General features: G+C 43.5%; 1 protein-coding gene across 1 annotated transcript in view; it reads left to right on the top strand.

Annotated features, from left to right (window-relative positions):
• ank3a (ankyrin 3a) overlaps positions 1–22,636 on the top strand; it is a 145,236-nt gene that overhangs the window by 25,532 nt on the left and 97,068 nt on the right. Inside the window, exons 2-4 of the mRNA XM_038960615.1 lie at positions 19,182–19,283; positions 19,776–19,874; positions 20,583–20,681. Of these exons, the coding sequence (XP_038816543.1) occupies positions 19,182–19,283; positions 19,776–19,874; positions 20,583–20,681 (300 nt within the window). The remainder of the gene's footprint in view (positions 1–19,181; positions 19,284–19,775; positions 19,875–20,582; positions 20,682–22,636) is intronic.

Raw genomic sequence — 22,636 nt, 5'->3', positions numbered from 1 at the left:
ACTCCCTTGAGTGCTGTTGCCACCCTTTCCTGCTGGGCCCTCAGGTCATTTGTGCCCGTATGAATTATGATGTGGCTGGGGGACGCTAGTCTGTCCTCTGACAACAGCTACAGGGTATGTCCAGTGTTTGGGCACCAGAGTGTTACCACTTTGTGTTTGGGAAAAAGTTTATCCTCTTGAATGTAATTGCCATTTGAGTCAATGAGGAGCACAATCTCTGGCTTTTGTGTGTCCTCAGTGGATGTGTGGGGGTTGTCAGGAGGTCTATCAGGGGAACTGACAGGAGGGGGTGGAGTCTGTTGAGTTGGTGGGTCCTGTGTTGTCTGTCCCATTGTGAGTTGTGCTCCGGGTATGAGGTGGGCTGTTCTGCTGGCTTGTCTGGGGGAGTATCCTTATCTCTGTCACACCTCAGCTTTCTGACCTCGTCCTTCAGTGCCATGTGTGCCTCTAAGTTCTCTCACCTCAGTCCATAGAGCAGCCAGCTCTCTTAGACAGTCGTCCATCTCCACCTTCTGCCCTCTGGGTCTTGTTGGGGAGGTGTTGTTGTGCTGGTCTGTATTATGGGTTTGTTCTGTCTGGATTGTGTGGACTAGCTCTCTGAGCTCCACCATGTCTCTCTCCAGCTCTGTGAATGTATCCCTCTCAATGATGGAGAAGCAGTGCAGTTGTGGGACCTGGGTGTGTTCAGTGCTGGGGGGGTGACTATCCTTGTCTGCAGGACAGTTTGAAGAGGTGTGATCAAGTAGTGACTCAGGATGGGGAGTCGTCACAGAGAGATAGAGCTTTTCCTGCTGTGCTCTCTCTTTGACCCCGTAAAAGTCCTGCTGGAATTGCATGAGGATTCCCTGCACCATTACTGTCCCAGACTTGTACACGTTGAGGAAATTGAAACAACCTCTGTCAATGTCTAGTGTTCTGAGTTTCCTCTCTCTTGGCATAGGGGTTGTGTGCTCTTATAGCACTGAGCCATGCCAGGGGATGGTCTGTGGCTCTCTCCTCTCCTCTCCATCCCCATTTCTCTGATGGTTTCATGTCCCAGGTGTATTAGTGTTGTTGTGCCCTTGAGCCAGATCCCTGCATTAAATATATTGGTCCTCTGGTTGGTTCTCTACACAAGTCCTCCCCATGAGTATTCCTCCTGGATGGCTTCTATATTTAAAATCTAGATTTTGTGATGTTTTATTTTATAGCCTATATCATTTTCTATAGTTTGGATTCATGTTTGTTCAGCCGAGGGGTAAAAAGATCCCGAGGAACAAATACTATAACTGACTGATGTTTTTCACAGATGCTGTGTTCTGGAATTCAATGATTGACTTTCTGGAGGACCACACTGGTAGAACCTTTATTAAAAGAGGTGCTTTACGGTGAGATTAAAATCATGTTGGGTACTCTCATAGTTTGGGGTTTTGTTGTCTTCATACTGAGCTGCTACCAAGAGCTCTACAATACCAAGAGAACAGCCTTATCTTCTGAGTCCTGGACGCTGTTATACAGTGCATGCTATCTCTCAACTCGTTGTGAAGGCATATTTTCTTTATAATTTTTTTTATCTGGGTTCAGCACACGCAAAGGCCACCAGTCAGTTCAAATTCATTTTTTAAAAGGCAATGTTCTGTTTTTGGCCTGATTGCCCTAAAAAAGGGTTGTGCGTCATGTAATTTTTATTGATCACTATTACATGATTTTCTATGTAATTTGATCAGACAGTAGGCTACATTGAAATCATATGACATGATACTGCATGTTGTCTTCAAGGTTGCTGTGCAGAGTTGATTCACTCGTGTAATGGTTGTTGATTTACAGTGAATGTGTGTGGGAGATAATGTCTTGAAAGTAGGCTTGACTCTCTTCCTCCTCCACTGACTCTCTTCCTCCTCCACTCCACTTATTTACAATGACTTCCTAGGAACAGTGGGTTAACTGCCTTGTTCAGGGGAAGAAAGACAGATGTTTACCTTGTCAGCTCGGGGATTAGATCTAGCAACCTTTCGGTTACTGGTCCAACACTCTAACCGCCCAGCTGTGATCTACAAGTTACGTGTTCCAGCTGACTGTTCCATGGCACACCACAGTCTGTGACTTACTCCGCTGTGTGCTTTTTAAGCAGACATTGTACTTACCCAGAATGCATGGGAGGCCATTCTTCTAGAGCTGTGAGAGCCAATGACAGCCCAGCTGAAGGATTGGACGTGTTGGGAGGGACGTGTCTTGTCTGCAGAGTTGGCAGAACAAAGACTTGCTGGTCTATAAATAAGTGCCTCTAGTCTCATGTTGATGAACTGCGTTTGTCAGAGGTGGTCCAACAAAATCACCTTGGAGAGAAGATCAAGCAGTATTCCATCAGTCTGATGCTCTCCAATGTTTTCCATGGCTCTGATGGTATCCGCTGAGCTGAATGAAGCATTTATGATCAGAAACATGGCTTTCAAAGGGGTACATTTCCCTTAGCTCTCGTTAGTGCATCTTGGAGCTGTGCACTTACACATTGCAATAGTATTGATGCCTAACAAACAAAATAATCCCCAAACTATAAAAAAGGAATGTTCAAAGCTGAAACAAAACCAAGAATCATTGTTTGTAGCATCAATATGGAAACATCAGTGTATATAGTATGGTGACGGGGGTTGTGGGGGGTAGTGATAGAGATCAGCCTGGGGGTTGATGCAAAATAGTGGGGCACAGGCTGTCTCCTGGCTGATCTACAGTACGTGGGGTGTGTGATAAGGGGTTGGTGGGAGGATGGTGTGTCCTTAATACCGGGGGAAAGCCCCTTAATCCTTCCTCAAACTGTCCCCATTGGCTACTTGTGCCTCCCAGCCCCCTAAAATAGCGTCTGGCGGCATTGTTCTGCCCTGCAGGTCCCCACCAGTCCCCCCCCACCTCCCTGTTGTTTGGATAGGGAGCCCCCTGATATACACGCGCATGCACGCATGTACACACACTCCCTTTGTGGGGAAAAATAGCTGATAAGCAGGATGACAATAAAGAGCCTCATGATGGCAGTGACGGAGGAAGAGGGAGAGAGAGTGGGTTGACATGGCCCAGTCAACCCCTTTTAGCAAAAGTATTTATTTCAGCTGCTATTTTCAGTGTTTCCCTCCCTCCCTATCCTTGGATATCACGATTCCATTTACCCCCCTCTGAGAGAGCCTTAGAGAGAGAGACAGGAGGAGAAAGTGCTATCTACTAATATGGTAAGTCATGGTGTACTTCCTGTCCTCTACCCTCCCCTCTCTAGGGTACGTTCTGGGTGAGCTCTGGGAAGCAGAAGGGATTTGCCCTTGTTTACATAGAAAGAGAGGGAAAGAGGGAGGGAGAGGGAATAGGGGATTTGACGTGTGTCCTTTCATATGTCAGAGAGAGACAAACACTGACAGAGGGGATTGTTTACTTCTCCTGAAAGGTTAGATACAGAAGCCCACCTCTTCTCCTCTCTGCCTCCATCCCTTCATTCCGTGGTGCATCGACCACGCAGTGGAAGGAAGCATTATTTGGGGTTTTGCTTGGTTGGCATTTATTTTATTTTTTTACTTGGTCACCTGACACAATGGTACCTTGCTCTTCCCTGTCCCACTCCCTGTTCTGTGTACTGTGTGCTGTGTGTGGTGCTGCCTGGGCCAGAACTAATTGATAGCTCAGGTTTCACTCCTGAACTGCAGAGCGAGAGGGGGAAACATGGCTGTGGAAGAGGCAGCAGACTTCCTGACAATAGTAAGTGTTCCCTGGAATTTTCTCAATACATTTTGCAATCACTACTGCCTTGTGAGGAGTTGTGAAGGGGGATTGTGGAGAGGAGTTAATATGGCTAGTTTTGATTTGATATCCTGGACTGTGAAGAGCTCAGAGGTCATCAGCCCCTGTAGTATAGCCTAGCGGTGCAGCGGTATTGGATGGAGGATGGTTACAGGACACAAATATGTCTATCTGTTTTGGAGAGGCTGATTCTCCTACTACAGATGACATCTTGGTTTTCTGGCATCAGGGTATAAGTGAAATATCCTGGTGACAATATGGGTTTTTGTAATTTACTGTGTGTGTTTGCACTAGAGCGAACGTTCTGAAGGATGCTGTTTGTCAGGGATCCAGTGCACAGCAGCTGACCTTGACAGGTAATGTGATAAGGGGAAATCAGATGAGCAGCGGAGAGCGTCCTGCTGCTTGCACAGGGGATTTCCCAAGCCTTTTTTTGGATTGCTGGAATTTGGTGGATAATCTCTCCACACTGATAATTGTCCTCTGATCTGCTATAAGTGCGTGTGAGTGCGTGTGAGTGCGTGTGAGTGCGTGTGAGTGCGTGTGAGTGTGTGTGCGTGCGTGCGTGCGTGCGTGTGTGCACACATACCATTGTAGCACTGACCTGGGGAGAACTTCCTTCCCAGTCTTAACACTTATATACACTGAACAAAAATGTAAACACAACTTGTAAAGTGTTGGTCCCATCTTTCATGAGCTGAAATAAAAGATCCCAGAAATGTTCCATAGCACAAAAAGCTTATTTCTCCCCAAAAAATTGCACCATTTTTTTCAGCCCTGTTAGTGAGCATTTCACCTTTGCCAAGATAATCCATCTACCTGACAGGTGTGGCATATGCAGAAGCTGATTTAACAGCATTATCATTATACAGATGCACCTTGTGCTGGGGACAATAAAAGGTCACTAAAATGTGCAATTTTGTCACACAACACAATGCCACAGATATCAGAAATTTTGAGAGACCATGCTGACTTCAGGAATGTCCACCAGAGCTGTTGCCAGAGAATTTTATGTTCATTTCTCGATCATAAGCCGCCTCCAATGTAATTTTTGAAAATTTGGCAGTGCTTCCAACCAGCCTCAAAACCGCAGACCACGTGCATGGCGTTGTGTGGGCGAGCGGTTTGCTGATGTCAAATCAAACTTTATTTGTCACATCCGCCAAATACAACAGGTGTAGACCTTACTGTGAAATGCTTACTTACAAGCCCTTAACCAACAGTGCAGTTCAAGAAGAGTTAAGAAAATATTTACCAAATAAACTGAATAAAAAACAAAAAAAATGAACACAATAAAATAACAATAACGAGGCTATATACATGGGGTACCGATACTGAGTCAGTGTGCGGGGGTACAGGTTAGTTGAGGTAATTTGTACATGTAGGTAGGAGTGAAGTGACTGCATAGATAATAAACAGTGAGGAGCAGCAGTGTACAAAACAAAAGGGGGGGGGGGGGGTCATTGTAAATAGTCCAGTGGCCATTTGATTAATTGTTCAGCAGTCTTATGGCTTGGGAGTAGAAGCTGTTACGGAGCCTTTTGGTCCTAGACTTGGCGCTCCGGTACCGCTTGTCGTGCGGTAGCAGAGAAAACAGTCTATGACTTGGGTGACTGGAGTCTCTGACAATTTTATGGGCTTTCCTCTGACACCGCCTATTATATAGGTCCTGGATGGCAGGAAGCTTGGCCCCAGTGATGTACTGGGCCGTACGCACTACAATCTGTAGTGCCTTCCGGTCAGATGCCGAGTAGTTGCTATACCAGGCAGTGATGCAACCGGTCAGGATGCTCTCGATGGTGCAGCTGTAGAACTTTTTGAGGATCTGGGGACCCTTGCCAAATCTTTTCAGTCTCCTGAGGGGGAAAAGGTTTTGTCGTGCCCTCTTCACAACTGTCTTGGTGTGTTTGGACCATGAAAGTTTGTTGGTGATGTGGACACCAAGGAACTTGAATTACATCTTAATCCTGTATTGACGCTTTGCTTGTTTGATGGTTCGTCTGAGGGTATAGCAGAATTTCTTATAAGCGTCCGGATTAGTGTCCCACTCCTTGAAAGTGGCAGCTCTAGCCTTTAGCTCGATGCGGATATTGCCTGTAATCCATGTCATCTGGTTGGGATATGTACGTACGGTCACTGTGGGGGTCGTCGATGCACTTATTGATGAAGCCGATGACTGAGGTGGTATACTCCTCAATGCCATTGGATGAATCCCGGAACATATTCCAGTCCGTGCTAGCAAAACAGTCCTGTAGCGTAGCATCCGTGTCATCTGACCACTTCCGTTTTGAGTGAGTCACTGGTACTTCCTGCTTTAGTTTTTGCTTGTAAGCAAGAATCAGGAAGATAGAATTATGGTCAGATTTGCCAAATGGAGGGCGTGGGAGAGCTTTGTATGCATCTCTGTGTCTGGAGTAAAGGTGGTCTATAGTTTTTTCCCCTCTGGTTGCACATGTGACATGCTGGTAAAAATTTGGGAAGCTGATTTAAGTTTGCCGGCATTAAAGTCCCCGGCCACTAGGAGCGCCGCTTCTCGATGAGCATTTTATTGTTTGCTTATGGCCTTATAGAGTTGGTTGAGTGAGGTCTTAGTGCCAGCATCAGTCTGTGGTGGTAAATAGACGGCTACGAATAATATAGATGATAACTCTTGGTAGATAGTGTGGTCTACAGCTTATCATAAGGTACTCTACCTCAGGCGAGCAATATCTCGAGACATCTTTAATATTAGACATCGCGCACCAGCTGTTATTAACAAATAGACAAACACCCCCACCTCTCGTCTTATCAGACGTAGCTTCTCTGTTCTGCCGGTGCATGGAAAATCCCGCCAGCTCTATATTATCCGTGTCGTCGTTCAGCCACGAATCGGTGAAACATAAGATATTACAGTTTTTAATGTCTTAATCGTAGGTCAATTTTATTTTCCAATGATTGCACTTTAGCCAGTAGAACGGATGGCAGTGGGAGTTTACTCGCTTGCCTACGGATTCTCAGAAGGCAGTCCGACCTGCACCCCCTTTTCCTCTGTCTTTTCTTCACGCAAATTACGGGGATTTGGGCCTGTTCCCGGGAAAGCAGTATATCCTTCTCGTCGGACTCGTTAAAGGAAAAAGCTTCTTCCAGTTCGAGGTGAGTAATCGCTGTTCTGATGTCCAGAATTTATTTTCGGTCATAAGAGACGGTAGCAGCAACATTATCTACAAAATAAGTAAAAAAATAAGTTACAAATAATGCAAAAAAAATAACAAAATAGCACAGTTGGTTAGGAGCATGTAAAACGTCAGCCATCTTCTTTGCTCTTCGGCGCCATCTTATCTAATTGTCTTGTCACAGCCTAGGGCCACATCAATGTTGTGGGGTTATGATATGGGCAGGCGTAAGATACAGACTACGAACACAATTGAATTTTATCTATGGCAATTTGAATGCACAGAAATACCGTGACAAGATCCTGAGGCTTATTGTGAGGCCCATTTTTTTAAAGGTTTCTGTAACTAACAGACGCATATCTGTATTCCTAGTCATGTGAAATCCATAGATTAGGGCCTAATGATTTTATTTCAATCGACTGATTCATATCAATTGCATCTCAGTAAAATCTTTGCAATTGTTGCATGTTGAATTCATATTTTTGTAAAGTATATTTATCTCTCCCCTATATTTGGTTCCTGGGTGTGGGCTCTCAGCCTACATCAGAGCTGAGAACGCAGCAGGTAACAGCGTTTTTGTTGTATTTTTAGATTCCTTCTTAGGTCAGAATCAGAAGGATGCTATCGCTAGCCATATTTTCAGTCAATCATATGTGATCTCACTAAGTGACTCGCAGCATTTCTGTGGAAGTACACATACACGTACAGACGTAGCCTATGTATACCAGTCCATATACACTGAGTGGACATAACATTAGGAGCACCTGCTCTTTCCATGACATAGACTGACCAGGTGAATCCAGGTGAAAGATATGATGCCTTATTGATGTAACTTTGTTAAATCCATTTCAATCAGAGTAGATGGAGGGGGGAGACAGGTTAAAGAAAGATTTTTAAGCCTTAAGACAATTGAGATGGATGGTTTATGTGTGCTGGATGAGTGTGCTGGATGTGTGTATGTGTGTGTATGTGTGCCATTCAGAGGGTGAATGTGCAAGACAAAAGATTTAAGTGCCTTTGAACGGGGTATGGTACCTGGTAGGTGCCAGGCGCAAAGGTTTGAGTGTGTCAAGAACTGCAACGCTGCTGGGTTTCTCAACAGTTTCCTGTGTGTATTAATAATGGTCCACCACCCAAAGGACATCCAGCCAACTTGACACAACTCTGTGAAGCATTGGAGTCAACATGGGCCAGCCTTCCTGGTCACATACACATGGTTAGCAGATGTAATTGCGAGTGTAGCGAAATGCTTATGTTTCTAGATCCAACAGTGCAGCAGTATCAAACAGGTAATATCTAACAATTCCACAACAAAACCTAATATCTAACAATTCCACAGCAAAACCTAATGCACACAATCTAGTAAAGGATAGGGATGAGAATAAGTAAGTATAAAATATATGGATGAGCAATGACATAGTGGCTAAGATGCAATAAATAGTAAAGAATAGATAGTGAAGGATACAGTATATACATATGAGATTAGTAATGTGAGATATGTAAACATTTTTAAAGTGGCATTATGAAAGTGACTAGTGTTCCATTTATTAAAGTGGCCAATGATATCAAGTCTGTAGGTAGGCAGCCGCCTCTCTGTGCTAGTGATGGCTGTTTAACAGTCTGATGGCCTTGAGTTAGAAGCTGTTTTTCAATCTCTCTGTCCCAGCTCTGATGCACCTGTACTGACCTCGCCTTCTGGATGGAAGCGGGGTGAACAGGTAGTGGCTCAGGTGGTTATTGTCCTTGATTATCTTTTTTGCCTTCCTGTGACATCGGGTGTTGTAGGTGTCCTGGAGGGCAGGTAGTTTGTCCCCGGTGATACATTGTGCAGACTGCACCACCCTCTGGAAAGCCCTACGGTTGTGGGCGGTGCAGTTGCCATACCAGGCGGTAATATAGCTTGACAGGATGCTCTCATTTGTGCACCTATAAAAGTTAGTGAGGGTTTTCAGTGACAAGCCACATTTTTTCAACCTCCTGTTGCGCCTTCTTCACCACACTGTCTGTGTGCGTGGACCATTTCAGTTAGTCGATGATATGTACACCGAGGAACTTAAAACTTTCGACATTCTCCACTGCTGTCCCGTCGATGTAGATAGGGGGTGCTCCCTTGGCTGTTTCCTGAAGTCCACGATCATCTCTTTTGTTTTGCTGACATTGAGTGACAGGGTATTTTTCTGACACCACACTCCAAGGGCCCTTACCTCCTCCCTGTAGGCTGTCTCGTCATTGTTGGTAATCAAGCCTACCACTGTAGTGCTGTCTGCAAACTTGATGATTGAGTTGGAGGCGTGCATAGCCACGAAGTCATGGGTGAACAAGGAGTACAGGAGAGGGATGAGAACGCACCCTTGTGGAGCCCCAGTGTTGAGGATCAGCGGAGTGGAGATGTTGTTTCCTATCTTCACTACCTGGGGGTGGCCCGTCAGGAAGTCCAGGACCCAGTTGCACAGGGCGGGGTCGAGACCCAGGGTCTCAAGCTTAATGATGAGTTTGGTGTTGAATGCTGAGATGTAGTCAATGAACAGTATTCTTACATAGGTATTCCTCTTGTCCAGATGGGATAGGGCAGTGTGCAGTGTGATGGCGTTTGCATCGTCTGTGAACCTATTGGGGTGGTAAGCAAATTGGAGTGGGTCTAAGGTAACAGGTAGGGTGGAGGTGATATGATCCTTGACTAGTGTCTCAAAGCACTTCCTGATGACAGAAGTGAGTGCTACGGGGCGATAGTCATTTAGTTCAGTTACCTTAGCTTTCTCGGGAACAGGAACAATGGTGGCCATCTTGAAGCATGTGGTGACAGCAGACTGGCATAGGGATTGATTGAATATGTCCGTAAACACACCAGCCAGCTGGTCTGCGCATGCTCTGAATACACAGCTAGGGATGCCTTCTGGGCCGGCAGCCTTGCGAGGGTTAACCTGTCTAGGACAGGGGTTCCGCTAGTGGCACCCCGGTCCGCTAGCGGAACCCCTCGCCAACAGCCAATAAAATTGCAGGGAGCCAAATACAAATCAACAGAAATCTCATAAATAAAATTTCTCAAACATACAAGTATTAGGCACCATTTTAAAGATAAAATTCTCGTTAATCCAGCCACAGTGTCTGATTTCAAAAATGCTCCACAAACGATTATGTTAGGTCACCACCAAGTCACAGAAAAACCCAGCCATTTTTCCCGCCAAAGAGAGGAGTCACAAAAAGCACAAATAGAGATAAAATGAATCACTAACCTTTGATGATCTTCATCAGATGACACTCATAGCACTTCATGTTACGATAAGTAACATATTTCATATAAAGTGCATATTTATATCCAAAAATCTCATTTTACATTGGTGTGTTATGTTCAGTAGTTCAAAAACATGCTATGATATTGCAGAGAGCCACATGAATTCACAGAAATACTCATTATAAATGTTGATGAAAATTCAAGTGTTATGTATGGAACTTTAGATACACTTCTCGTTAATGCAACCGCTGTGTCAGATTTCAAAAAAGCTTTACGGAAAAAGCATAATCTGAGAACGGCGCTCAGAGCGCAAACCAGCCAGAGAAATATCCGCCATGTTGGGTAGTCAACATTATTCATATATAAATATTCACTTACCTTTGATGATCTTCATCAGAATGCACTCCCAGGAATCGCAGTTCCACAATAAATGCTTGTTTTGTTCGATAATGTCCATCATTTATGTCCAATAGCTTCTTTTGTTAGGGCGTTTGGTAAACAAATCCAAAAGCGCGATCTGGTCCATTCGGACGAAACGTTCAAAAAGTTATATTTCAGGTCGAAGAAACTTGTCAAACTAAGTATAGAATCAATCTTTAGGATGTTTTTATCATAAAAGTTCAATAATGTTCCAACCGGAGAATTCCATTGTCTGTAGAGACTGAGAACGAGGCTGTAGGCAGACCCCTTACTCAAACAGCTCCCATCCGGCCCCCCTTCACATGAGAAACCACGTTCTAAAGATGGTTGACATCTAGTGGAAGCCTTAGGAAGTGAAAATTAACCCATATCCCACTGTGTATTCGATAGGGGTGAGTTCAAAAACTACAAACCTCAGATTTCCCACTTCCTGTTTGGATTATTTCTCAGGTTTTTGCCTGCCATATGAGCTCTGTTATACTCACAGACATCATTCAAACAGTTTTCGAAACTTCAGAGTGTTTTCTATCCAATACTAATAATAATATGCATATATTAGCATCTGGGACTGAGTAGGAGGCAGTTCACTCTGGGCACACTATTCATCCAAAAGTGAAAATGCTGCCCCCTATCCCAAACAAGTTAACACATTTAAATGTTTTACTCACGTTGGCCACAGAAAAGGAAAGCCCACAGTCTTTGGTAGCGGGCCATGTCGGTGGCACTATATTGTCCTCAAAGCGATTTAAAGAAGTTGTTTAATTTGTCTGGGAGCAAGACGTCCGTGACGGGCTGGTTTTCTTTTTGTAAACGGTGATTGTCTGTAGACGCTGCCACATACGTCTCGTGTTTGAGCCGTTGAATTGCGACTCCACTTTGTCTCTATCCTGACGCTTTGCTTGTTTGATTGCCTTACGAAGGGAATAACTAGACTGTTTGTATTCGGTCATGTTTCCAGTCACCTTGCCATTATTAAATGCCTTGGTACGTGCTTTCAGTTGCACGAATGCTGCCATCAATCCACGGTTTCTGGTTGGGGAAGGTTTTAATAGTCACAGTGGGTACAACATCTCCTATACACTTCCTTATAAACTCGCTCACCGAGTCAGCGTATATGTCAATGTTATTGTCTGAGGCTACCTGGAACATATCCATGTCCACGTGATCGAATCAATCTTGAAGCGTGCAATCCAATTGGTCAGACCAGCGTTGGATAGACCTAAACACGGGCGCTTCCTGTTTTAGTTTCTGCTTATAGGAGGGGAGCAACAAGATGGAGTCATGGTCAGATTTGTTAAAATCCCCAGCAACAATAAATGCAGCCTCAGAATATATGGTTTCCAGTTAGCATAAAGTCCAGTGAAGTTCCTTGATGGCCGTCTTGGTATCCGCTTGTGGGGGGATATACACAGCTAACCGAGGAGAGTTCTCTTGGGAGATAATATGGTCAGCATTTGATTGTGAGGAATTTTAGGTCAGGTGAACAAAAGGACTTGAGTTATTGTATGTTGTTACAATTACACCATGGGTCGTTAATCATGAAACATTTACCTCCGCCCTTCTTCTTACCAAAGAGATGTTTGTTCCTGTCGGTGCGATGCACTGAAAATCCTGTTAGCTGTACGGACTCCGACAACATGTCCCCAGCTAGCCATGTCTCTGTGAAACAGAGTATGTTACAATCCCAGATATCTCTTTGGAAAGCAACTCTTGCCCAAATGTCGTTGACTTTGTTAACTAGGGACTGGACATTAGCGAGTAATATACTCGGAAGCGGTGGGTGGTGTGCGCCTCACTAGAATACTGCTCCAGGCACCGCTTTCATCACCTTGTAGAGTCCATGCCCTAATGTTTTGTACACTCTCTGTGTGTGAGCTTCCATCAATTATATTCATCTAAATAGCTATGCTACACATCATTGTCCATGTGCAATATAGATCTACACTGAAGCCGCATACCATCCTCTCCATGAAGGTCACTAGACTGATATTACATGTAGCATAGTCACTAATCAATCATTTCCCTTGCCTCCTTTACACTTCAACATCATCCAGGCATAATGATATTCTGTTTTGGCTTTGACAGTTTTTACCCGGGGTTAACCATTATGTAGCGCCAGTAAATGTCTTTGAGACCTATGGGGATTTGAATTGTAATGGTTGTTCACAATCGGCCAATGTGAGTTAATGCAAACAAATGGAAGTGCTTCCAATCCTGCTATCAATACATCCCCATTATAATTAATTCACTATTCTAGTATGGGTCCACATCCATCCACACCAACGGGCCTTTAGAAAAACATCAATTTGTAACGATTTGCAATGATATCTATCTAACAGCTCCACAGTGCATGCATTAACCTGTCAACCCTGTTGTTTTTCCCCCGTGGAAAGTGCGTGTCTGTGTGGTGGGGCAATGCTCTTTGGCACTGGTGGGCGTTCTGAGATCATGTGGCCCTAGGCTGTTTTTTGTATTGATGGGGGGCCAGGGATAAATGAGACAATGCAACGGGTTCTGGGCTCCAACTGAGCTAACCAGCAGTCTGGAGCACTGACGTGTGTGTGTGTGTGTGTGTGTGTGTGTGTGTGTGTGTGTGTGTGTGTGTGTGTGTGTGTGTGTGTGTGTGTGTGTGTGTGTGTGCGTGTGCGAGAGCAGAATCTGTAAGGTATCGGTCTGTTGATGCGTTGCGGTGTGTGTGTTTTTGTTCCATAATACTACCTACGTGTCACTTTGACATCATGTCAGTGGGGGATATTGGAGAGAAAATCACTCCACACAAAACAGTAATCCCCGGACTCAATGATGTCATAAGTGAAATCTGGGCCAAACACTAATTCAGCAAAAAATCTTTGCAGCTCTACTCTGCCTCGATACAGGAGTATACACACAGCAGAGCACATTCCTAATAGGCACAAAACAGTAATCAGTACATGAAGATATCGATTGTCATTTTTACAGCAGCTTAACATTACATGTGCCACATGGTTGCCATTGTGAGATGCTGTTAGTAAGTAAAGCTCTAATTTAGACTGAACCAGTAAATAAGAGCTTTCTCTTTTAACAGGGAATCAGAACGACGGAGCCTCCGTTCCTTTGACATTCAGCTTTATCTAACTGTAGATTAATGCAATTCCTTCAGGCTTAGCCTACTCTTTAATGGCCTAATTTCTTTGAACTTCTGCTCTGCAAAGTTTAATCATATTTTCAAAGATAATCTGTCTCCATCCTCTGTAAGGCTTCATACACAAAGACGGTTTTCTCTCTCTGACTTGAATGTGATGGGATGATATTTGAAATGACTGTCACTCGTGTCACTAGTCATTTGCCTGGGATAGAGCGAATGCTTTTAAATGACTGTTGCCTAGTTGCCTTTGTATACTGAGTGTACAAAACATTAGGAACACCTTCCTAATATTGAGTTGCACCCCATTTTGCCCTCAGAACATACTCAATTCGTCGGGGCATGGATTCTACAAGGTGTCCCATAAGAATGCTGCCACAGTTGTGTCAAGTTGGCTGGATGTCTTTGGGTGGTGGACCATTCTTGGAAACTGTTGAGCGTGAAAACCCCAGCAGCGTTGCAGTTCTTGACACACTCAAACTGGTGCGCCTGGCACCTACTACCATATCTCTTTCAAAGGCACTTACATATTTTGTCTTGTCCATTCACCCTCTGGATGGCACACATACACAATCCTTCTTTAACCTGTCTCCTCCCCTTCATCTACACTGATTGAAGTAGATTTAACAAGTGACATCAAAAAGAGATCATAGCTTTCACCTGGTTAATCTATGTCATGGAAAGAACAGGTGTTCCTAATGTTTTGTACAGTCCGTGTATATCAGTGGCGGTCAGTGCCGTTAAAGATAAGGGAAGACGATTACTTATTTTTTATGCGCATGGCCTTATTTCTATTACAGCATATTGGATGACTGTCACTCATATTCCATTCACCCATTCATCCATTCACCCCCTATACCCATCATGAGGTTGCTACAACCTAGCTTATTAATGAAAGTCTACAACGTAGGTGTAAAAATGTGAGTAATCAATGTGACAGACAGTGACACATTCAATACCGCCTTGCACACTCTTGCCTGCATCTAGTTGACCTAGGGTGTAATAATTTCTATTGCACAAATTCAGGTATTTTTATCCCCGTTTTTGATTCGTTTGCTTCCATTTAAGATTTTCTTTCAACAGAATCGGCGGAATGAATACACCCCTGATCACCATCACATACAGTTCACTTTCATAGCAGCAACATACAAACAGCATGATCACTTTGCTCGTTGTTTAATTATTTCTCACATCTACCCGCTCTCCTCCTCTCACCTTTTCCCTTCGTTTGTGGACTTCAGTGTACAACACAACAGCTGTCTGTGACCAGGGAAAAAACCTTTCCAAGCCAGTCTTTCATACCATAATGGCTAACCCCTATATACAGCCTCCATTGTTGTCACCATATTAGCTAACGTCATAGTCAACATAGCTACTAGAACTAACGCGTTAGTAAACCAGCTACAATCATGCAGTACAGTGTACAGCAAGCAGTTAGCAGTTACATCGGCGGGCCCGTTGGTAATAAATTAAATAAATTAGCCATCTAGCTAATATAGCATCCATCTCTGTTTGAGCCGGGTGTTTATGTAGGCTAAACTAGCCAGCTGCATTCGCTAGCTAAGTAAGTGAAAGTGAAAAAAATCTCTCTTGCTCTCGCTTCTCCTTTGTTTAAAACTCTTCAACTATTGTCTTTTTCTCTTTGAGTCAACTACTCACCACATTTTATGCACTGCGGTGCTAGCTAGCTTAGCGTATGCTTTTAGTACTAGATTCATTCTCTGATCCTTTGATTGGGTGGACATGTCAGTTCATGCTGCAAGAGCTCTGATAGGTTGGAGGACGTCATCTGGAAGTCCGGTCCGACCGGCCGGCCAGATAGGTCCGGATGGGACCTTGTAAGGCCGGCTGGCCAGTCGGTCCAATCTGGCCAGCTAACCCTATCCGGACATTCTATGCGGCCGGTCGGTCCCAGATAGGTCCGGTCAGCCTGCCAGACAGGTCCGCAACGCTATCCGGTGTGTACCAGTTAGCCAGATGGGACCATGTCGGTCCGGTCCGGCCCTATCCGGACCTACCTGGATGGCCAGATAAGTCCGGATATGGTGGGCTGGCCAGTCGGCCAGGTAAATCTGGCAAGCCGGCCAGATAGGTAGTCTATAGAAGGGATTGAGAACAATGAGCCTCCAAGGTTTTGTATTGAAGTCAATGTTCCCAGAGGAGGCCGGAAACTAGCTGTCCTCCGGCTAAACCATTGTGCTACCCCAGAGTGCTGTTGAGGCTACTGTAGACCTTAATTGCAATTTTTTGTTGTGTTTTAATCAATTATTTTGTGACGTGAATATAATTAGTATAGTTTTATCTAAAAAGCATAACTTTTGTAATGTTTCACTATAAAAAATAAATAAATAAATTGACTGAGGAATATGGTCCTTCCTCCTCTGAGGAGCCTCTACTGGTCTATGCTGTACTGTAGTCTGGCCTTCTCGGTCATGCACCAGGGCCACTAGGGTCACTGAACTCAGTGTGGCTTCATATTCAACGTCTTATCTTGGGGGGGGGCTCCACTTCAACTTCCTTGAGAGGTTATCCCCTTTAGATACGTTACAGCAGAATGTTGAAGAACAACGGGGAATTTGAGTGATTCCCTTATGGTGAATGATAGACATAGCAAAACGTCTTCAGGGAAACACTCCACGTGATCACTTCATCAATGTCTTGGTGAGAGTGGTGACCATGGAGAGAGCTTAAAGCTTGTGAAATAAATGTCTGACGAACATAAGTCAGTTATATAGGCTTAAATGGGCGGGCTCTTCAATTAAAGTTGTACAAGGCTTCAGAGGAGCACTAACACAGTATCCTGTATACCACCATCCATGATCCTGTACTTTTAAAAACTCAAAATTATATTCTGTATAATGAAATTGCATAGGCTACAATAAGTACATTTAGCCTGGTGTGCTTGTCTAGAAAGTAAAAGAAGGATGGTACTTGAAAATGCATGTCTTGCGTTTTGTATGTTGATGTCATGGCTTGACGAGTAAATGAATGTGTCGTTGTCTGATTGTCAACAGCAATGAGACAGCGGAACAGTAAGAGCCCTCACATGTTTATGTCAGAAGTCTGAATCAAGCATCTGACACTGAACAAATACGCTATTCTCAGAAATCCTTGACAGTCACTTACAGCATATGCTCATTTAACCACCATACACTGTGGGAAAGTTTGTATGCTTGTGTATTTGCGTGAGAAAAAAAACTTAGAATAGACCCACAACACTTATCCTCATGTTTTGTTTTGGATATTTTGGTGTCCAGAGCTCAATGTCACTACAAATCATCAAGATAATGTGTTGTCTCTAACTGAGAAAATAAGAATTGGCGCAAGAGTTCCAGGGGTAATTTAATGACGTGGTCTGGAGTGGATGGGATAGTTAAATGGGCGAAGGAGTCTGCCAGCTGGCTGAACGATTCACGGTGAAGGACAGGTGTTACTTAGTGTTTTAGGCTAAGGAGGAGTTGTCCAAAGCTCTGCACTGGAGAGACCATAGGATGGAAAGTTCTCATCAGTTTTGATATTAGCCCTCCTCAGATTCACATTGAGAATTATTGCCTCTGCTATGTACAAAACAATGCTCTTTAGCTATACTAATATACATAGTCACTGCACTATGGTTTTATTACTGAAAATATTTAAATGAGAAACATTGTGACATTTTTCCATATGTACCACTAATCTCTTCAAAGACGAAAGCAAAGAAATTACACGAATAGTTTACTGCCGCTGTTCTGTCCTAGGGGCTTGTGTTTGGAAAAGGAAACAGGCATTTATGTATTCTAAGCGGAGATACTAAGATACTACTAGATCTCTGCTAATGTGTTTTACTTCAAGGAAATGAATAGGTTCTCCACTCGCTTGTGGGATTCACACACACACACACACACACACACTCTTCTGAAATAGCTCCCACAGTCCACTCTGATTCCCTATCACTGGAGCAATCTGGAAAAATGTCTTGGTCATTTATATTTTGGCTGTTTGTCAAGCCAGCTTTTGCCCATCAGTTATTCCTGGGAAAGTATGTGGGTGGGTAAAAGGTTGTGGCACTCATGTTGTTTGGGTCTGCCAGTTTACTGTAAGTGTCTCTGGAAACGTGCTAAAATTAGAAGGTCTGGGCCTTGGTTAATTCAGGGGTATTTTGTCTCTGAGCTCCTGTTATGTAGCAGTCTGAGGGCATGTGTGCTGGTCCTGGGTTTTAGAAATCAACTTCATACAATTACAGCCAGCAAATATGCAGACTCTGCTATGTGTCGGTCTCTGTCAAGTATCCCAGACACAAACAGAACAATCTGACGTGAGCTGATAAGACGGATTCACACGCACACACACAAATACACACACGCACAAACTCACACATACATACGCATGCACTGACACACACTCACGCATACACACACACACAATTGTTATATGGGCAAAATCCAAAAAATTGCTTGTCGTCATTTATTTTTGTGCACAAAGCCCTCTTTCTATTTTAAATGAAAAAAGAGCCAAGCAGAAGAGGGATAATGCAGTTATTCCACGGTAACAGAGTGACACTGAGACTCCGATATTTCACTTTAAAATGTATGTTGACAAAAAATAGTGATTGCAAAGTTAAACAAACCATGCAACTATATGCACAGTGGCTAATTAAAACATTTTCCAAACACATTTTTACAAAAACACATTTACTTTGAAGAACAGTGCAGTTGCAAAGTTTGGTAACAGAATGATAGCACAAACATTACAAACCGTCATTCTGTTACCAAACTTTGCAACTGCATTGTTTTTCAAGTAAATGTGTTTTTGTAAAATCTGGAAATTGGAAATTGTTAAAACTAGTCCTTGTGCATAGAGTTGTATTGTTTGTTTAACTTTGCAGCCATTGGTTTTTGTTTGACATTAATTTTTAAAGTGAAAAATCTGAGTCTCAGGGACACAGGGAATTGCCCTTCTCTCTGTCTAGAGGAGGACAGAGAGTATGGTCTGAGTGTGTCTCTCTTGTCTGTACCAGAAGAGAGAAGTTTCGGTGGTGACAATCAGGACCACCCACCATTGTGTTGACTCAGGAGTCATGGGATATTTGTGTTTGACGCTGCTGGCATCACAACGTCCTGGTATGGGATATGAAGAAAGGATGACGTAGAATAACAGAATTTATTGGGATAAAAGCTCAATTGGTTTTGCTTGATCTTTGGGATGTCTGTGTTATTTTTATGTACTGATGCAGTATTTTACAATACAGTTGAAATGTAGCTATAATTCTACAGAAGGTAAAGGACGTTTTGAGAAAGACATGACTGGTACAGTATCTGAGATTTTGTTATATAATTTTTGTGTGTGAGTGTTTACGTGTGTGTGTGAGAGTGTTTATCGCTGTGACTACTGAGAACGTGAACCGGTGCTTTCGTTCTAGCCCTCTGCTATTCAGCAGTAGGAAAATATATCGTATGTACACTACAGTGTGTGGCCTGTATTTGACCTATCTCTCTCTCTCTGTCTCTCTCTGTCTCCTTAGTCGGACAGCAATGCCAGTTACCTGCGAGCAGCACGGGCTGGGAACCTGGAGAAGGCCCTGGACTACCTCAAGTCTGGGGTAGAAATCAACATCTGCAACCAGGTGGATTACTATTCATCCAACATCTGCTCTTCAATTCATTCCCATTTTAGGAGAACCTTATGTAGGACCCTTTTTGGCACTCGGTAGAACCCTTTAGGTTCCAGGCAGAACCCTTTTGGGTTCTACCTGGAACCAAGAAGGTTTCTACCTAGAACTCAAAAGGGTTCTACATAAGGCTCTCCTATGGGGACAACCAAAGAACCCTATTAGGTTCTAAATAGCACTTTTATTTTCTAAGAGTGCAGCTAAAACCATTTTTTTAAAGAGTGTATCAGTCAATGTAACTTAAACTATTTGCATCAAATACATTTAATCCTGTGGCTGTGTGATACATTTGTAAAATTTAAATCAAGGCCACATCATCAATTAGTCATTTGAATGTACTTGAAAGTCTGAGTAATCTCAGACCATGGGCACAACCTGTCTCTCTTTCAGAGAATGTATGCTGGGTGCCATAGATGTATTTAAACTACTTTCTTTAATTTCATTCAGAATGGGTTGAATGCTCTTCATCTGGCCTCTAAGGAGGGTCATGTAGAGGTGGTGGCTGAGCTGCTGAAGCTAGAAGCCAATGTGGATGCGGCGACCAAGGTGCGTCCCACTCTGCTTCTGTCACTGCTTTGTTGCTGTCAGACAACACTGAGGGGATAATTCAGTGAACTACAAGCATGATGAGGAACCTTTTCCTGGAGACTCGTGGTAGCTCCTAGGGCTGATTTTCAGTGAGATGTGCGGAGGACCCAGGTTCGATACCCAGTTGGTCACAAACACAACATGAGCTTAGCATTCAGTGGTCAGCATCAGTGTGGTCAGCAGCATGTCCATGTTTGTTCATAGAAAGACTTGGAGACAGTAGCTACCATTAGTGTTCAGTGTTCCCTCTCCCAATGGAAGCAGACACTAGTTACAGTATATGTTAATTCTGCGCACTATGAAAAATGCAACACTAAGGAGAGTCTTCAAACTACTCAACATCAAACTCTTCAGCTCTTCAAATGATACCTCAGACACTAGTCTAAGGAGGCACAGTAATGTTTGGCTTAGCTGAATGGGCATGATATCTGCACTCCTGCTTTTTTGTTTTAATTGTTGTAATCAAGACACCTGTCTTAAACTCATTCCTTCTCTACCTAGAGGGGAGGGATATATCTATGTCCTTTTAGTAGACACAGCATATGTCACTACTGTCATCACAATGCAAACAATGTGCCGGGGGTGCAGCCATGAGGTACACGCGGACACTGGGACTGGTGGGGGAGGGATTAACTGACATGCCTCTCATTCTCTTCTCTAATCCAGAAAGGAAACACCGCTCTTCACATAGCCTCCCTGGCCGGCCAAACGGAAGTGGTGAAAGAGCTAGTGACCAATGGAGCCAATGTCAACGCACAGTCTCAGGTAGGATATCCATAACACACACACACACACACACATACTATACATAAGCTCAGGTCATAGATACAGAGCACATCAGAACACATCATTATACACAAATTCTAATGATAAGGAATCTGTACAGGATTCACACTGTAGGCCATCCCCTAACATAAACATTTAAAGGCCCAGTTCAGTCAAAAATGTGATTTGCTTGGGTTTTATATACACTACCGTTCATAGGTTTGGAGTCACTTAGAAATTTTCTTGTTTTTGAAAGAAAAGCACGTTTTTGGTCCATTAAAATAGCATCGAATTGATCAGAAATACAGTGTAGACATTGTTAATGTTCTAAATGACTATTGTAGCTGGAAACGGCAGATTTTTTAATGGAATATCTACATAGGCAGAGTTGCATAGAAAAAGCTATATTTCAGACTGGCCAATAAAAAGAAAAGATTAAGATGGCGAAAGAACACATACACTGGACAGAGGAACTCTGCCTAGAAGGCCAGCATCCCGGAGTAGTTGCTTCACTGTTGACGTTGAGACTGGTGTTTTGTGGGTACTATTTAATGAAGCTGCCAGTTGGGGATGTACTTGTCCTCTTGCTCAGTTGTGCACCGAGGCCTCCCCACTCCTCTTTCTATTCTGGTTAGAGCCAGTTTGCGCATTTCTGTGATAGGAGTAGTACACAGCATTGTACAAGATCTTCAGTTTTTTGGCAATTTCTCGCATTGAATAGCCTTCATTTCTCAGAACAAGAATAGACTGACGAGTTTCAGAAGAAAGATCTTTGTTTCGGGACATTTTGAGCCTGTAATCGAACACATAAATTCTAACGCTCCAGATACTCAACTAGTCTAAAGAAGGCTAGTTTTATTGCTTCTTTAATCAGAACAACAGTTTTCAGCTGTGCTAACATCATTGCAAAAGGGTTTTCTAATGATCAATTCGTCAACCAGTCTCAACGTCAACAGTGAAGCAACTACTCCGGGATGCTGGCCTTCTAGGCAGAGTGTATGTGTTCTTTCGCCATCTTAATCTTTTCTTTTTATTGGCCAGTCTGAAATATAGCTTTTTCTATGCAACTCTGCCTATGTAGATATTCCATAACAAATCAGCCGTTTCCAGCTACAATAGTCATTTACAACATTAACAATGTATACACTGTATTTCTGATTAATTTGATGTTATTTTAATGGACCAAAAATGTGCTTTTCTTTCAAGAACAAGGACATTTCTAAGTGACCCCAAACTTTTGAACGGTAGTGTATATTTCCACACTATGAAGTTGGAATAATACTGTGAAATTGTGGAAATGATAATAATGTCGTTTTACTGTAAGAGCTGTTTGAAATGACTGCCTAAAATTTCAGCCTGTTTTGGTGGGATGATTTTGGCCTACCTGGCAGTCACCAGGTGGTATATGTTAATAGACCAATAACAAAGAGAGTTTCAAACCACTCTGCCAATAACAGCTACACTACATGGCCAAAAGTAGGTGGACACCCCTTCAAATTAGTGGATTTGGCTATTTCACCCACACCCTGTTGCTGACAGGTGTATAAAATCGAGCACACAGCCATGCAATCTCCATAGACAAACATCAGAAACGTCTAGGAGCAACAATGGCTCAGCCGTGAAGTGGTAGGCCACACAAGCTCACAGAACGGGACCGCTGAGTGCTGAAGTGCGTAAAAATCGTCTGTCCTCGGTTGCAACACTCACTACCGAGTTCCAAACTGCCTCTGGAAGCAACGTCACGTCAAGAACTGTTCGTCGGGAGCTTCATGAAATGGGTTTCTATGGCCAAGCAGCCGCACACAAGCCTAAGATCACCATGCACAATGCCAAGCGTCGACTGGAGTGGTGTAAAGCTCGCTACCATTGGACTCTGGAGCAGTGGAAACACGTTCTCTGGAGTGATGAATCACACTACACCATCTGGCAGTCCAACGAACGTGTTTGGCGGATGC

This window comes from Salvelinus namaycush, chromosome 22 (genome assembly GCF_016432855.1).
Source record: "Salvelinus namaycush isolate Seneca chromosome 22, SaNama_1.0, whole genome shotgun sequence".
Taxonomy (NCBI): Eukaryota; Metazoa; Chordata; class Actinopteri; order Salmoniformes; family Salmonidae; genus Salvelinus; species Salvelinus namaycush.
This window is presented reverse-complemented; position numbering and strand designations above follow the sequence as displayed.